This window comes from Talpa occidentalis, unplaced genomic scaffold, assembly GCF_014898055.3.
Source record: "Talpa occidentalis isolate TD23 unplaced genomic scaffold, MPIMG_talOcc4v2.1 talOcc4.2, whole genome shotgun sequence".
NCBI classification, from domain to species: Eukaryota; Metazoa; Chordata; class Mammalia; order Eulipotyphla; family Talpidae; genus Talpa; species Talpa occidentalis.
In genome coordinates this window covers 103,330,568-103,347,010 of record NW_023602073.1, presented here as the reverse complement: position 1 = coordinate 103,347,010, position 16,443 = coordinate 103,330,568, and the positions used below count along the sequence as shown (strand labels likewise).

Below are 16,443 nucleotides of genomic sequence, written 5' to 3'. Positions count from 1 at the left end.
ATGACCAATAAATATGAAAGATTGGTCAGACTCACCAGTGCTTTTAAAATGCAAATTTTAAGATTAAGTAATTTTTTTCTCATTTATGAGCTTGGCAGTAGCCCAAACATTTATCAATATTGAGTACTGGTGAGGATGCAAAGAATAACAAGTATGTTTGTACATATTTAAAGGAAATTTAATAAATTGGTCCAAATCCATTTTTTGTAGAGGAATTTTTTTCTATAAAGCATTTATAATAGTGCCTAGTACATAGAATGTATATTATAGAAGGGTTTGTTATTACCATCATTAAAATAAAAATTTTAAATGAAAATGTGTATGTCCCTTATCTAGGAATTCTAGATGTTTCTCCTACAGTGAAACTTGTACAAATAGATTAATATTTACATGGTTATATCTACATTAGTCATACAAGAATATCCCATACAGTATTTTAGGTAGTAAGAAAAATAATGAAGAATCCCAAGTGCTCATCAAGAAGGATTACAATATTATACATTCATTTAAAGAAAAGAGGTAGAACACATTTTAGTAACAAATTATGTGCAGATTTATCATTAAGCAAAAGTGGAAATTTTTACATATTATATAATATATATGTACATACCACACAAGTCATTTTCAAAACTAAAATTTGTGTAGTTTGTAGATGCATAGAAAAACTTAAATGTAAGCATTATGTTTTCATATATCTTTGATTTATAAGAACCTTTTATTTTTCTAATGACTATTGAGAAGACAGTATAATGTTGAAGAATAATGTTACTATAAAGTTGTTCATAACTGCACCATCCTAATGCAACTATGTCAATTTCTGACCATACTATGTTATGTTTTTCTAGGTAACTAGTGTGAGCTGTCTTCCCATCCATTATTTCAATTAACTTTACATTTTTTCTGAAGAAATATTGTAAGCCAAAGTTAACTCAGTAAAATTAAAACAATTTTAAAAAGAAATAAAATTAAAATGAGCAAAATAATAAGAGTATATAGAACAATTTACAATAAAAAGGGTATGATTACAAACAAAAAATATTGCAAACATATGGAAAATACAGAGAATAATATAACAGATCATATACCTTCAACTTAGATTTGCCATTTTACCATTTTTAAACCCTTAGGAATTTTGAGCATCAGAGGTCTTCTGTCCTATTTGCATTTCAAGCAGTTCCCTCTGATGGCAGTGGAGGATATATTGCATCTGCAAATGACAAGAGTCCAGAAGGAGAGGTATTAAGAGGGCTATGAGTGTTATCAAGAAAAATCTGAAACAGATGCAAAGTTAGGTGGTAAATTTACATCTTCAGTATACAAATTACGAGAATGTCAGATGTACCTGCAACTTTTAAAGTAGGTTGGCATTTATCATGGTTTATTTTCACTTTTTTGCATTTCTGGATTATTCATACATTATAACTAGACTATTACCAGGGTCATTTCAACACTCCTCTTCCCTGGCCTTTTTTATTTGTTGTTTTATTTATTATTATTTTTAAACAATAAGCCAGATCCCTTGATGAAATCTATGGGAGTAATGGGAGTAAAATAATATCTTCTTGTAGTTTTCTTTTTTCAGGAGTAACCATTTATTCTCTTTCAAGAATTGATGTGCTGAGTTTACTCACTGGAATCATTTTCTCACTATTCAAGTGTGAAGTCATGGTTAGAAAGTTTGCTTCTGTTCGTCAGACAATGAAATTTAAATAAAACAATGCTTTTCTCTTTTTAAAATTTACCCTGCTTAGAACTATTTTGGTGGAAAACTCTCTGCTCAAGGGAAAATGCCTTGGATTGAATATAATCATGAAAAAGTTTCTGGCACAGAGTTCGTAATTGACTTTCTGGAAGAGAAGCTTGGAGTGAATTTAAACAAAAACCTCGGCCCTCATGAAAGAGCCATCTCCAGAGCGGTCACCAAGATGGTAGAGGAGCATTTTTACTGGTGAGTCCCCCTCCTTCAGAGTGAGCCCCAGTTCTGTTTCAATTTTCAGGCCCCTCCCCTGCCCTGTCAAAAGTTTTCTTAATGTAACCGAGATGGGTTTAAAGTTGTGACTAAGGGGCCTCCCCGGTGGCGCAGCGGTTGAGCGCTGGGTTGCGAAGCTGCCCGCGGCCTCTGCGGCGCCGGTTCGATCCCCGGCTGCTCCCCGGCCACCGGAGGAGGATCCCACATGGTGCGCAGACCTCTCCTGCCACCCGCTGCTCCCCTCAGCAGTGTACTTCAGCCCTTCTGCCTGCTCTGCTCCCCGCTCTGGCTCTGGTGAATTCTCTCACCCTCCCGCGCTTCTGACTGTACCCAGTGCATGTATAAACAAAACAAACAAATATAATAAATAAATAAAAACATGCCTCTATAAAAAAAAAAAAAAAAAAAAGAAAACATATAAAGTTGTGACTAAGTTTCCAAGTATCTGGACCAGAGGTGGGCATTTTCTATAGCAGGCTGGCTGGCACAGCCTTTCCCACGAATGTCTTTAGAGTAACTAATCAACTCTGCCATCGTGTTACAGGCCAGGGAGAGGGGCACCTCAAACCCCCAAACCTACCCACTCTGAATTGGTTCTGCCATCCACCACATCAAGACAAAACATATTCTAGTGTGTAAGACCTTCAGTGGAAAGGAACTTTAATACAATTAGTGTGCAATACAGAAAAGGGGAAGAACGGGGAAAATAGAGTTTCCAAATCAAGCACCCAAAGTCATCCCTCGTGGATAAATGCTCAGCCAAATAGGGTTGCCCCAAAGCAGGGCCTCTAAGGCCCGAAAGCCTGCCACAAGTCTAAGCCACCTTCTGGTGGGGAATCCATAGAAAAGGGTCAAAAATGGCCAGCCAAGTCTGAAAGGAAAAGAGAAAAATCAAAATCAAGATAAAAGCTGCCATAATTAACCTCCCCACAGGTCTCTCACCCACATCTGTTTCAACCATTCTAGGACCAAAAAGCAAGTACAGCTTCTTCACATGTCTCTCTGCTCCATGTGCCTCCCCCAGGTCTCCTTGCTCTCCATCCTGCTTTCTCCATTCCTTCCCCAGTCCCCTCTCCAGCTTCTTCTCCTCCCAGCCCAGCTCCACCCTTCGTTGCTTGGGACAGGGAATCTGGAAACTCCCCTTTTCCTGGGGACCACCCTGTTATAATGGCAGTGCAAGAGCAGCCATAGGTGAAATGCAGACGTATAACCCTGACTTTCCACAGAGCAGTAAAAGCACTAATGTTTGAATTTTATTTAATACAAAATGTTATTTTACTTTTTTAAAAATTTTTCCTCGACCTTTAAAAAACATAATTAACTTCTTAGGTTATGGGCTGTAGTTGGTTGACACCTCATCGAGACTGGATGTCTTGAGGTGAGGGAGATATTTCAGTTAGTTGGGCTTTTTAAAACTGACAAACTGCTGAATTAAAGTGATAATAAAAAGCAGATCCCAGAGGAAGGGACAGAAGAGTCACAATAGAAATCAGAGGTGGAGGAAAGGATGCAAGCTTTGTGGGATCACTGTTCATTTACCTTTCCATGACAGGAGCTTCTCTGTGTTCCAGAGAAGACACACTTCTGCTTTTTGAATGTTTTTGTCCTCCTTGCCTGGCTCCTAGCTTGTGTTCTCCGAGTCTGACATGTCACACACGCACTGTGGACGTGCTGCTTCTGCTCTAGACATGGCATGCCTTGGCTGTGCCACCTGAGTCCAGCAGACATGGGTGGTTCTTCTTGCTTGACATCCTCATTGTCATGTGGGCTTCTTTCTTTTTTTTTTTCCATCATTATCTGGAACTTTAGCACCTCTCTATATATCCCATTAGATACATTTTCTTCCTAATTTTGGAGCAAATTTTACCTTGCTCCAAAGATTAATTAAGAATGGTTAAGTCACTTTTTTTTGCATTATTATTAGTACTCTTGAGTCTTTTGCTCACTTGCTAGCTTTCTCTCCCCAACTGAGAGAACATTCAGTGTGGGGTTTATTCTTGGAGGGTCTTTGCCATCACCTTCCTGTTTCATCCATTCATCTCTCTTTTTCAATGTAAAACTTGCTGTTCTTGGCTTTTAGATTTCAAGAGTCCTCTGCTTTTCCTTTCCCTTCCTGCTTTTGGTTCTTGCCTGATTTATTCCGGAACTGACCTGAGGCACCACTTTCTTGCTGTCTTCTGCAGGTGAAGGGGTGGCAGCAAGGAGGGAGCAGGCAGAGAGTGATGATGGGGTGGAATAGGCAGTGTTCCTGGGATGAATCTGGGTCTCAGAGCACCTGTGTGCTCCTGCCTCAAAGTATATGGGTTGCAGTGTGGAGCAGACCTCTTGGCTGCCTGTGACCTGCTAGCCTCATGGAAAAGCCTTTTGGCACTGAGCCCATCAATGGAGGGAAATGAAAAGTCAGTACTGGGCCCCTCTCCACCCACCCCTCCAAAGCACAAACTAATTTGATTGATGGCCCATTAATGTGGAGAGCAAGTGCTTTGTCAGCTTCCTGAAAGGCTCTACATTTTATCTGGTTCTTTTGCTACAACCCTTTGATTTCTGTAGTGGTTCATAAATTTATATTTAGTTAGAAAGAATAATCTAGTAAGATTCCCAATTACCATGTGTCATTGCTTCTTGCTCTGAGATGTGTGTTTACTCCTCGGTAGAAGTTCATTTTCTGCTCTTCCCTTCCTTTGTTTTTCTACTTGGACCCCAGCTAATACTTGTTGGTAGGGGGGCATCAAGGGAGGGAGAAATGGGTGGTGGTGGAGGGGTAGGAGGGGGAATTGGGAGTTGGTACCATGTAAGGAAGAATCTTAATTTTGCCAACCACAACCCCACAAGTGCTTGATTGGGTACATGGGTCATTCTAGACTTTTCTAAAGATAATTTTATTTCTATAATTTTAAGTTAAAAATAGTTTTAAGGGTGTCTACTGGAAGGCAGAAATAGTGAAGGTGGTTGATCGAGATGCAACTATGATGGTCTAGATTGAGATACACATATCCTGTGAACTTTCAAAATAACATCCCTAATTCCTCCACTTCCCTTTGGTCCCTGGTAGTAGAAGGAAAAACATGACTTTCTCTGTATAGTAAGCTTTCCAAAATTTTGGCAATCTATTGCTTGGTGAGACTCTATTTCCCAAGAGCTCAAATCTCAATGGAGAAAAAGACTCAAGAAAATTCTTGAGTCGAAGAATTTGAACACCCCTCCTACCAGCCCCCTTCTTTCCCTTTCCTGTAACCCAAGTCACACAGAGAATATGCATCTGTGAACACTGGGGGCCAACCTGGGGAACTGACCAGAATATGTAGGAAAATATTAGAAATATAATCTTTCCGTGAGAGCTTGTTAGATCCTGAGCACTGATGAGCTCTGAGGCCATCTGTACACTTTGATTTGGTTGATTGAATAATCTGGAGTTTTCAGATAAGTTTATTTTGGTCTGAACCTTAAAAATACTCCACTTACGATTTTCTGAAAAATCAAAGCCAATGGAGAGCTATCATGATATAATGTTATAGTTTTGAAGCTCTGTTTTACATCTGCTCAAAAAAGCACACTCGGTGACAAAGTAGTTTTTCTTGTACTTGAAATTCATACAGTTACGTCCCACTTATATAATAAAGCTGTTTTTAAGATGGAGGAAACAGGTTCTTATCCCCTTTGTTTCACTAAATGCTTAGATGTCTTGCAAGGATGCCTGTATGAAGAGACGTGTGAGAGACTCACATTACTTAAATGAAATTGATTTTACTAATAGACACTGTGGCTTCTTCTGTGTCACATGCTGCCCCCCTGTGGACACCAGTGCGTATCTTAATAGTTTTCCCACACCATGGGAAGTGGGCAGGACACTGCTGTAAAACTCTCCAATCCTAACATGTTCATCCATAAAAATGTAGGCATTAAAACAAGGAACTCAAATTCACTCAAAATTTTGAACTTTTGAGTTTGACTTTGATGTGGTCTCAGTGAATGGGGCAGGTGGGATGCTTTAATGAAATGACTACCCCAAATCTTTAAAAGCCAGGAGACATTCCCTGATTATAACTCAGTTGACTTACTTCTCTTTTTGTTCTTGTGTTCCCTCCTCCTTCTGGTTTCAGATGTAGTGAGGACTCCTGTTTAGGGAGGCTGATCTAATCTAATGCCTGTGAAACTTAGTGAAATTATGGAAGCTTATTATGGCCTCTGCACCCTTGAGCATTTAGAGTACAAGTTAAAGATGACAAGCTTGTGGCAGAACTCCGAGAAAAGCACTCTCTTTATGGGAAGACTGCACACTAGGCTTTATACATCAAACAGTTGTTTGCCGTGATTTGCAGTTTCCCGCTACTGGTTTCTGCTGTGGGCCAGGCCTCATGTTAGAGATTTCTTCATTAAGACATCAGGAGTTCTCTTGTGTTTCCTCTCTTCTTGATCTCTTTTAAAAATGCCTGAGCAGGGCTTATTCTTCTGTTCTGAGGTAATCAATCTTAAAAAAAAAGCAAAACTCCTTGACCCCATTTTGCAGGCGAGATCAGATATATCAGCTGCAATAAAGACTGTATCAACTTCCTGGGAGAATGATAAATTATTTTAATTGCTCAGCCCAGTCTAGTTTCAGGATTGGCCTCCTCGTCCTATGGTTAATAATTCATGATTCCTGTGCCATCGGCCTCTTCTCAGTGGAGAGTGATGAGACGGATTCCAGAAGAGAGCAGTGGCAGCCCCTCCTTCGTTTTCCATGGGCGCCTCTCTCTTCCCATTGTTCTGTTTAAATATCGTCATCCCTTAGAAGCACTGCTTAGTAGTAGCTGGCCTGGAAGTAAAGTCTGTTCTCTTTCAATCAATAATTCATCCTTTCAGTAAACTTAATGAATGACAACTCGCGGTCAGGCAGCAAGCTGGACGGGGGTGGGAGGAACAGGGGGAGATGATTCTGTCTCTTTTGTCAAGTGGCTCGCAGGCTGGAGGAGACATCAGGCCTTTGTAATGGTCGTTGCTGGCAGGGGAACTTGAGGAACCAAGGAAAGGCAGCCTGCACCTGCCGGAGAGATGAGGGAAGGCTTCTCTGCAGAGATGGTTTTGCAACAGCACCTGGGGACAGTTGGAGGGCTGGTAAAGAGGCTGGGCATTGGGGATATTCAAGAGAGGGAGCAAAAGCTTAATGGCGAGAAAGAGGCCTTTTGGAAGGCTTGTGTAGTTCTGTATGGGTGAAGCAGGGGAGGCAGTGCCGGGCGATGTGGCCAAAGCATGGCAGGCCACAGCGGGGTCAGAGCAGGCACAGCAGCCTAAGGAGCTGTGGGGAGTTAACGACCCTGAGAAGCAGCGTGATATGATTGGATTCGTGTTTTAGGAAGCTCTGTTTGGCTGACTTGCAAATGGATTTTGAAGGGTCTTGAGAGGATGTCAGGAGAACTGCTCAGAGGCCACTGTGTTTGGAGTTGAGAAATGATGATGGCCTGGGATATAGTGTTGAGTTGGAGAAAAGGACAGATTCACATGGTGACTGACTGTCAGGAGTGAGGCATAGGGATGAGGAGTGCAGCAGAGGGGTAGGAAGCAACGGAGACTAACTCTTGGATTCTTTCTCGATTGAGGAAAGGCAGATCGAAAGGGAAAGATGGTGAGTCCAGTTCTGGAAATGGTGGTTTGTGGTTCCATGTGCCTTCCATACATGGTCTCAGGACAGAGGTCTGGGCTGGATATGGGTTTGAAATCATGAGTGTGAATTATGTCACCCCATCAGTGTGGACTTAGGAGACTGGAGAAGTAAAGATAAAAAATTGTTGGGAGCATGTAAGAGGCGAGAGGAGAGGCAGTAGAGACATACAAGCTAAGGGAGACTTCTCAGAAAGAGATTGACAGTGTCAGATGCTGCAAAGTTCCAGAAAGAAGGTTTATTTGGATTTTGTGACAAGGAGAGATTGTTGACTTGGGTGAGAATGGCTTCTGTGAAATGGAGAGGGGGAGGGTGGGCGCTTCCAACATGCAGACAGTTTTCCAAAAACTTTGTTGTGAGAGGAGATGGATTCTTGGCCGTTATGGATTCTTGACATCACATGTGAGTGATGTCTTCTACCTGTAGTAATTGATTTGGGAATCCATCAAGTGCCCATTTCCTTTAGTATTTAAAGCTGATACACACGTATAAGGGCTTGACCCTTGAAGGCACTGTCTGGCCTTTATTTGCTTCTCTTCCTTCATATTGGTTGAAAATATCAGGTTGAGGGGATGAGAGGAGTGAAGCCAGGAGCAGGGCAGGAAAGAGAAGAGGAAGATCAGACAGCTTGGGTTTATGTGTAGCTACAAAATTTCGAATCAACCCAGTGGTCCTTCTGTGCTCTCCATTCAACCTGCCACATAGAAGAACCTTCTACCTCTGCATTGCTGGGATGTCTTCCCCACCCGGGTCCCTGGTCCAGCACTGCCTCCTCCACTGCCCCCTGCTCCACTCACCCACTAGCCTCCCCGTCACTTTGCTCTGTGTTCCACACAGGCCCTCAGTTCTTGCTGCACAGAGTTCATTAGGGTGAACGCGGACCCTCTCTGCAACCTCTTACCATTCTCTCTCCACTGCAGTGAAGGGGGCATCCCTACTTCTCTCTAAGCTGGTGCTCCAGCCTTGCTTTTTCATTTTTTTTACTTGGCCTTGAACTGTGGTTCCCCCACATGACTCCTTACCCTAGAAACTTCCTTACATGATTTTATTTCCTCTCACAACTTTAAAACTGTCACCGACATGCTCTTGTCCACAAATTCTTGAGCTCTTGATCATCTGGGCTTCCTCCCTTAGGGTCCCTGGGACCTTTGAATGCAACAGGCTAACTCTTTCGTCATCTGACCCTTCTCCACCTTGTGTGTGCCAGTCAAGGTTAGAGGCATCATCTACCATTGAAACCATCAGCCTGAGAGGAAAATACCTCATTTTTCCTTATATGTAATTCTGCATTGGTCAGTGACTTTCTCCCGTAGCTCAGAATCTCCCCTGGCATTTCCTGTACAGCCTCCCCTCTGCTAGTGCCTTCATTTAGTGCATCATTATTTGTCTGGCCTCATTATGGTCTTCTAACCTGCCTTCCTCTGCCAGTTTCTCCAGTCCTAGTCCTTCCTTCACGTCACCACCAGTTTGATTATGTTTCCTGTCTGCTTAAAACTTTTTAGTGGTTGTTCTTTATTTTCAAAATAAAGTTGAGCATCCTTTGCATCAGACCTGTCCTGGCCTATCCTCACCTACCCTCCCAGCCCTGCCCGTCATATGCCCCATGTGCCCTTCCCTGCCCTGTGAGCTGCTGCTTATCTTTCAAGATCAGTCCTGTGTGGGATAAAACCCAGGTCATTTGTCTACAAAGAATGTATTTTTTTCCACATCATTCTGTTAGTTTAGTTACCATATTCACCATTTTTATGCTTTAGATGCCTCCTGGATGCTATTATTACCCATTCTCATTTAACTTAGGGTGATTTAGTTTTATTCTGAGATCATTTCTTTCCAAAATTATCAAAGATAGTAGCCCTTTTGTTGTGAATTTAGATCTAGTACAATTAGAATCAAAGTGCTGAATTATTCTAATGGAATATGAAAATTGCCACTTTAATGACTGCAGAGATAAAAAGAAGAGCAAATAAAAAAAAGTAGTTTGCATGTTTATGTAGAATTTACTAGAATAAGTTTGAGACATTGGTGCAAAAAGTCCCTTGTGACTGCTCTGCCTGTACATGGGAGTTTGTCTTTATTGTGAAGCACCTTTTCCTCTTCTCAGCAAAATCCAATTCTTGACTCTTCAATATTTTATATATGAGAGACTTATAAAAAAGAGGTCCACCAAGTTTTCTAGCAGGACATGTAGGTATTCTTTTAAAAAGGTTTCAAGAGGAGCAGTGGTTGCAGGGTAGAGAATATGTTGAAAGAAGTGGTAGAACTTTTCAGTAAAAATTAGAAATGCTTAAAAACATTAGAGAATGCTTTTCTTTCTTATTTTCAGTTTTTAGAAGAGAGAACACTGAAAAAAACAACGTAGAAAATGGTCAAAATTTTAGGGCTTTTTATTTGCTTTTGTTTCTTCTCGAGGTGCAAAGTAGCTACAATTTACTGCCATCCTCGTGTTTTCTCTAAAAATATTTTTCACTTTTCTGATTTTTTTCAAAGTGACTGTTATTCCCGCATCTACCAGCACCAGGTGTAGGCATAGCTGCTGAGGCATATTTTGTTGCTCCTTTGTGAGGAAAAAATGTAACTATCTTACACCAGGATGCCCTGCTTAATTCCCTCCTCACCCCCTACCTTCAGGAGGAAACCCTTTTCATTTCTACCTACCAGTACTGCTTAATATACACAGTCCTGCAAAGGCACAGATTTGGGGGACAAAGTCAGCGGAGGCCTGGCTGTTGTGGCCGGCTCTGCACATTCACAGTGAGCTGCTGCTTACTGGCCCTGACATGTAGGAGCACCTGGACGGGAAAGTTTGTTCCACGCACCACCCAGAGGGAGAAACGATTCCACCCAGTTCCTGGTGTGTGTGTTCCCTCCACGTCCTTGAGACTAATCCAAAGCAGAGTTGACTTTCTGGAGATTGAATTGCCCATATATTATTTATAGTTTGTAGGTTTATAGTTAACATGCACAGGTTTATCTACTCCCTAGCCCTGTCAAAATGGTAAAACATTTTTTTTCAAAATAGTCTCTCTTATGTGTCCACCAAGTGTGCAAAAAACAAACAAACAAACAAACAAACAAAAACATGCAGCTTGATTAACATGGAGCATTTACCATGCAGCTATTACTGTGAATAAGACAGAGCTTGATCCCAACACCCCAATCACTGCTGCCTCCTTCCCTGTGCCCCCCTTTCATCATTCTGCTGAAAGTCTTTTGAAGGGACTTTCCACTGGCCTTGTCCGGAGAAGAGCCAGCAGAGCAGGGCTCCAGGAGGCTGGAGATGGAGGGGCTTAGGGTGGGGAGGCTTGGCAGAGAGTATACCTTGGCATCTTGGTCTGGGTCTGTTACAGCTTTTCTCACGGGCACCAAGTCTGGGCGCGGACTGGAGCCTGCTGTAGTCTCAGCCGTGCGCATGGCTCCCTGTAAAAGCTGCCGTGATCTAGTCCCTCTGGGTGTGCTAAGTTCTGAAAGACTCCCTGGGAGCTGATTCTGTGGAGCTGGTATGTACCTAACACAGCAGTAACTTGTTTCCACACAATTGCAGGACATTAGCTTATTGCCAGTGGGTGGACAATCTCAGTGAGACCCGGAAGATGCTCTCTCTTAGAGGTGGTGGTCCCTTCAGTAACCTGCTGAGGTGGGTCGTGTGCCACATAACGAAAGGAATTGTGAAGCGCGAGATGCACGGCCACGGCATTGGCCGCTTCTCAGAGGAGGAGATTTACATGCTGATGGAGAAGGACATGCGGTCCTTAGCGGGGCTGTTGGGTAATGTACCACGCCTTCTATTCTTTCTTTCACACCCTTCCTCTTTGCATGATTAGTAAGCGCTGTTAGTTTGCTATGTAAGCTTTTGTTTGGTGGGTTTCTCCACCTCCTCATGTGGGTGGCAGGCCCAAGGTTCATGTCATCTCATTTTTAGGCAATGGTTCTCTCTGATCACTAGCATGTGGCTGTGTAGTGCGGCCTTTGGGAGGAAAATATAGATGGTGTTGCAGCATTTCTGCCATCAGGGATGTGGGAGCTTCTGAGTGGGTCTCGAGCCAAGGGTGATCTGGAGCAGGCAAGGGGTGATCTGGAGCAGGCAAGGGTGATCTGGAGCAGCCAAGGGTGATCTAGGGCAGCCAAGGGTGATCTGGGGCAGCCAATGGTGATCTGGAGCAGCCAAGGGTGATCTGGAGCAGGGCAACTCTTTTATTTACAAACAGGCCGGGGTGAAAAGCTTCCTCCCTGAAGCCCGGGTCTGCATCCAGGTCTTGGCTTGCTCTGTTATGTGGGGCCCTGGATGCTGATGAGCCTCTTGCTTTAAACCGACATTTAAAAGCTCTGCCTAACTTGGAGATTGAGCGATCTACACCTGCTTTGCCTTCCTGGGCCCAGGTAGACCCACCTGATACAGATGTGAGTGGAGTGAGTTGAAGGCCTGAACAGAAAAGGCTGAGTCGCCCCTAAGTAGAAAGAATTCCTTCTGCTGACTGCCCTTGAACTGGGACATATGCTTTTTCCTGCCTGGAGACTCAAGCTGAAACACTTGGCTCTTCCTGGGCTGTGAGCCTGCTGGCCTTGGGATTAGAACCATATCATTGGCTCTTCCAAGGCTCAAGTTTGCTTCATTCTTCTGGAAACTTAGGCTGGGCCCTTGGCCTCACAAGGCAGGCAGTTGGGTGAGCCATTTCCTCTGTGTCTGTGGCTCTGTCTGTTCCTGGCTTTCTCCCCTGTCTCACTAGCTCACTCTGTTGGGAACCCTGGCAGGTCTGAGAATCCCCAAAGTGATGCCAGAAGTGCAGTAAAGTGCGCTCAGCTCTCACAGCTTAACAGCATTGGCGCCTTAATCAGGAAGGGGTGATGTTCGTCTTGGGAGCTCTTCTGGATGGGAGAAGCAGGGAGTGAGTGATGGCCATGATAATGGTAACTGTTGGTGTTTCTCTAGTGTTTATGACTTAGAAAACACTTTCTCGTGTTATGGTGGGATGGGAGGTAAATGAATAGGTAGGCTGTGTCCCTGGCAAGTATTCAAAACAGCATAATTTATCTAAATGATTTTCCGCCATGAGAAAGTAAGTGGACTCCATGGCAAGCTGGGTTTTTGTGGGAGTTCTGTCCTCTGTGGGCCCAGGAGGCATCAACCCTCTCAGAGAAGATGTGCTTTACTCTTTTTTGGGGGATGGAGAGGCTCCATGCTGAGCTTCAGAGTTTTTCTTATTAAAGGAGGCATAAAAGACCCACCCTACTTCCCCCTCTGGGGACATAGCTTACTTTCAATCAGCAGATGCCTAAGAGATTCAAAATACAAAATTACTTTTTGTTGGTATCATTCAAAGTTTGGGAAAATTGTCCAGGGATGTATCTGAGCCATTCACTTGCCCCCAGTGATTGAATACAATCTATGTACCAGGAGCTGGGAAATGAAAGATGGATTCAAGAATGTTCCATCTCCAGTAGCTGCTAAGGAGAGCAGTGGGCGAGCCAGGAGAGTTCTGCTGCGCCATGTGGGTAGCTCCCTGGCTGGGGATCCAACTTCTGCTGCAGTGGCTGCTAATAGCTTCATAGTGCTATGTCTTAACCACTTGCACCACCAGAGAGGCCCCTAAGTGACTTTTATATTATTAAAATATTAGCACCCCATATTGGGAAGATGGGTGTGTTTAAAACAGAGATACTGTTTCTGTCTTGGACTCTGATAATCCCATCATGAAAGAAGTGCGCACATCATCTGTTTCCATCCCTTCCCCAAAAGGGAAGAGTCAAATAGAGCATGGGCGACATAACAATCAAGAATGAAAAGGCTAGGTTTGGGGTGCAGCATGCGTGGAGGCGGGAAGCCCAGTGGTCAGCCCATGAGAGAGGGAGCTTTGGGGTCACATCCCAAAGGTTCATGCCTTGGGTTCTTCCCTAACACCATGTGACTTCATACTTGAGTTTTCTCATCTGCAATATGGGTCAGAACAATCCTTACATCATAGTGTGTGAAAACTAAGTGAGATAATTTATGTAATGGACTTTACTATGGTGTTTGGTACAGAATAAATGCTAACTTAGTATTAGCTATTATCATTCTCCCAAATATTGTGTATAACGCAACTCCATTGGGAACATTGCTGGGAAAAAAGTCTTTGTGAAAAGATATTTTCTGATTTGTAAATTTGTTAGTTAATTGTAGAAATTTGGGAAGGCTCAGAAAAGTACAGAGAAGAAAAGTTATTCTAATCTTATAATGTGTCATTAGTTACAGTTAACTTCTTGGTACATATATTCCCAATACTTTATGCATACTTTTGAGTTGTATGTATGTATTTGTACACACAGAGAGACACGCTTTCCCAACCTGATTTTCCCTTACTTAATATTGCCACTATTTTTTTCTCTTGCTAAGCATTCTTCACCAATGTGACCCTATGTGCTTGATATCATACTTCATGCCAGGAAAACAGATGTAAGATTCATCAGCCAAAATTCTGCTTTGACTTCTGCCTCTTTTATCTTTCTCTTCTATTATTAACCCCAAATGTACAGGTATGATCTTGAGGTGGAGGGAAAACAAGAAAATAAGAAATACATAACTATGGTCTATATTATTGTGAAGATCCACAGCTCTGGCCATTAGACATGCGATTAAAGTGAGGCTAGCAGGTGAAATCCAGAACAGAGCTGAAGTAACACCACCCACGAGGCAGATGAAGAAGTCGGGGCACAGAAAGAGTGAGTGACTTGCCCAGAGTCAAACAGGAGTTAGAAGTGGAACCAGGGCTCAAACCCAGGGTGACTAGCTCCAGACTTGTGCTGTTTTCTGACCCAACAATAACCAAAGTTGCTTATAAATTGTGACATAAAGTGAAGAACTTGTAATGTGTCAGGATTTTTCCTTTAGAGTATTTCCTAAAGTTGCCCTAACTTCACTGGCAAGTTAAAATGTAGTCTCCAATGTAATTTAAAATGTTTTATGATGTTGCTCCTGAAGGTTGAGTACAGGTTTAAAAGCATGGAGTATTTTCACTGGCTTAGATTTCCTGGATTTGTGAGTTCAGGTTCTACTCTTCCTTAGGAAGCTGGCTCCCCTATAAAGGAGATGTATTAAAAACTCCAGGTTGAAGAGGAGAAATGATGAAATGATCTCTTCGGAAGCTGCTATTGAAAGTGCCAAGTAATAAAGTGGAATTTGTAAATGGAAAGAGAAAAACAGGCTGATTTCCAGCCAACTGTACTTGACTAATAAATGCAGTGCACTTCCTGCTCCTCTCCCCCCGCTCCACCCCCAAGTCTGAAGTCTTCCGTTGAGTCATAAAATGGCTCTAGAGGCTTAGTTTTTAGAGTCCTTGTTGACTTGGGTTGGCACATGTCAAAGAACCAAATCTGTTCGTTATTTTAATAACTATCAATGTGTGAACTTGACTGTTGATTGTTTGATGAAAGAAAAAGAAACGGAAAGTTGTGCAGAAAAGTGAGTCACTTGCCACATGTGCTTCATGTTACCCTTCTCAGCCTTTGTAGTTCCAGTGTGGTGCAGCATCACAGAATGATTGTATTTTGCTGTCGCATTGAATATTTTTTCATTTTTCAAGTACATAGCTATTTGATCACTTAGTTCTTAGTTAAATAACATGTAGGAGATTAAAGTCAGCTTTGGTAATTAGTAATAGGAAATCTCTAGCCCACTCTTAACTGGAAATGCCTTTGTGATTCCATACCTCAGTCTGGAAGGAAAGCCTCACTGTGGAGCAGAAGTAGCCATGCAGCTCGGGATGACGTGAGCCATGATAGTTTGGGATCTGGGGAGGGTGTTTGTCGAGGAAAAGGCCATGGCTGCGGTATGCCTGTAAGTTCAGGTCAGAAATCTTTGGAAGGTGGGAGTGCTGGTTTGCAGAGCCCCCTACTGCTCTTGCATATCAGAAAAAGACAGCTGATCCTAGTGAGCTTGCCCCAGGGAGGAAACTGGGCTCCAGTAAGAAATAGATTAGGGGAGGGGGGCGTTGTCACTGTGGTGCAGGAGCTGCCCTCTTCAGGGCAATGTGCTTAGGTTGCTGCCAGACCCTTTTTGTGGCTTTATACGCCTTGCCTGGTGGTTCTCAGACTTCTCCAGTCACAATACACGGTTGATGCTTTTGGAATGCAACTTTCTTAAAGTTGACTGGAGCTGGAGTACTAAGGAAAACTGAAGGGGCAGCCCCTTGTGTGTGTAGGGGTTTGAGGGTGGGTTGATGATGGACCTGTTTCTTTTTTTCATCTCTGTTGACCCCTAGGGCTTGGGCTGGGGTGACAGGCTGCAGGATGGGAAGTGCATAATAAAAATGCAGTTTCAGTTATGAGGCCTCACTGTGCATTGTTGGTGAGCTATGAACATCTGTTTGATAAATGAAGGAAAGAATGAATGTGTGTCACTTAGCAGACAACCAAGCCGGACTCTAAATCTGTGGATTTGGGACCAAAATGTTGAGATTTGTGGATGCATTTAAGGAGGTAGGGTTAGATGCAGTTCTGCTGAACCTGCAGTTTCCAACAAGGACTGCTCTTTTGAGCCATGGCTCGCGAGGATCTTAGGAAGTAAACTTTTCTGATAGGATTCAGACAGAAGGGTAATTCCTTTGACTTGTGACAGTATCACTCTGGCTAAATGGGTTACATACATTTATTCAGCAGTATTCTGGGCTCCTTGTGAGGGGTTGGGACTGTGGTGGGCAAGTTGATCTCAGCCCTGAACTACTGCTGAGAGAGAGATTGTGAAACATTTATTAGCAGCAACATTTGTACGGGGTACAACAAAGGCATTTTTGCAGGGGAAACTAACATGGCTAGAGGTGGTTTATAGAGTCTTTGGGGGGTGTGGGGGATGACATTTAAACTG

General features: G+C 43.0%; 1 protein-coding gene across 2 annotated transcripts in view; it reads left to right on the top strand.

Annotated features, from left to right (window-relative positions):
- FAXC (failed axon connections homolog, metaxin like GST domain containing) overlaps positions 1–16,443 on the top strand; it is a 55,847-nt gene that overhangs the window by 14,594 nt on the left and 24,810 nt on the right. For both annotated transcript variants that reach the window (XM_054699046.1, XM_037520140.2), the window contains exons 3-4: positions 1,752–1,948; positions 11,149–11,372. In XM_054699046.1, the coding sequence (XP_054555021.1) occupies positions 1,752–1,948; positions 11,149–11,372 (421 nt within the window). The remainder of the gene's footprint in view (positions 1–1,751; positions 1,949–11,148; positions 11,373–16,443) is intronic.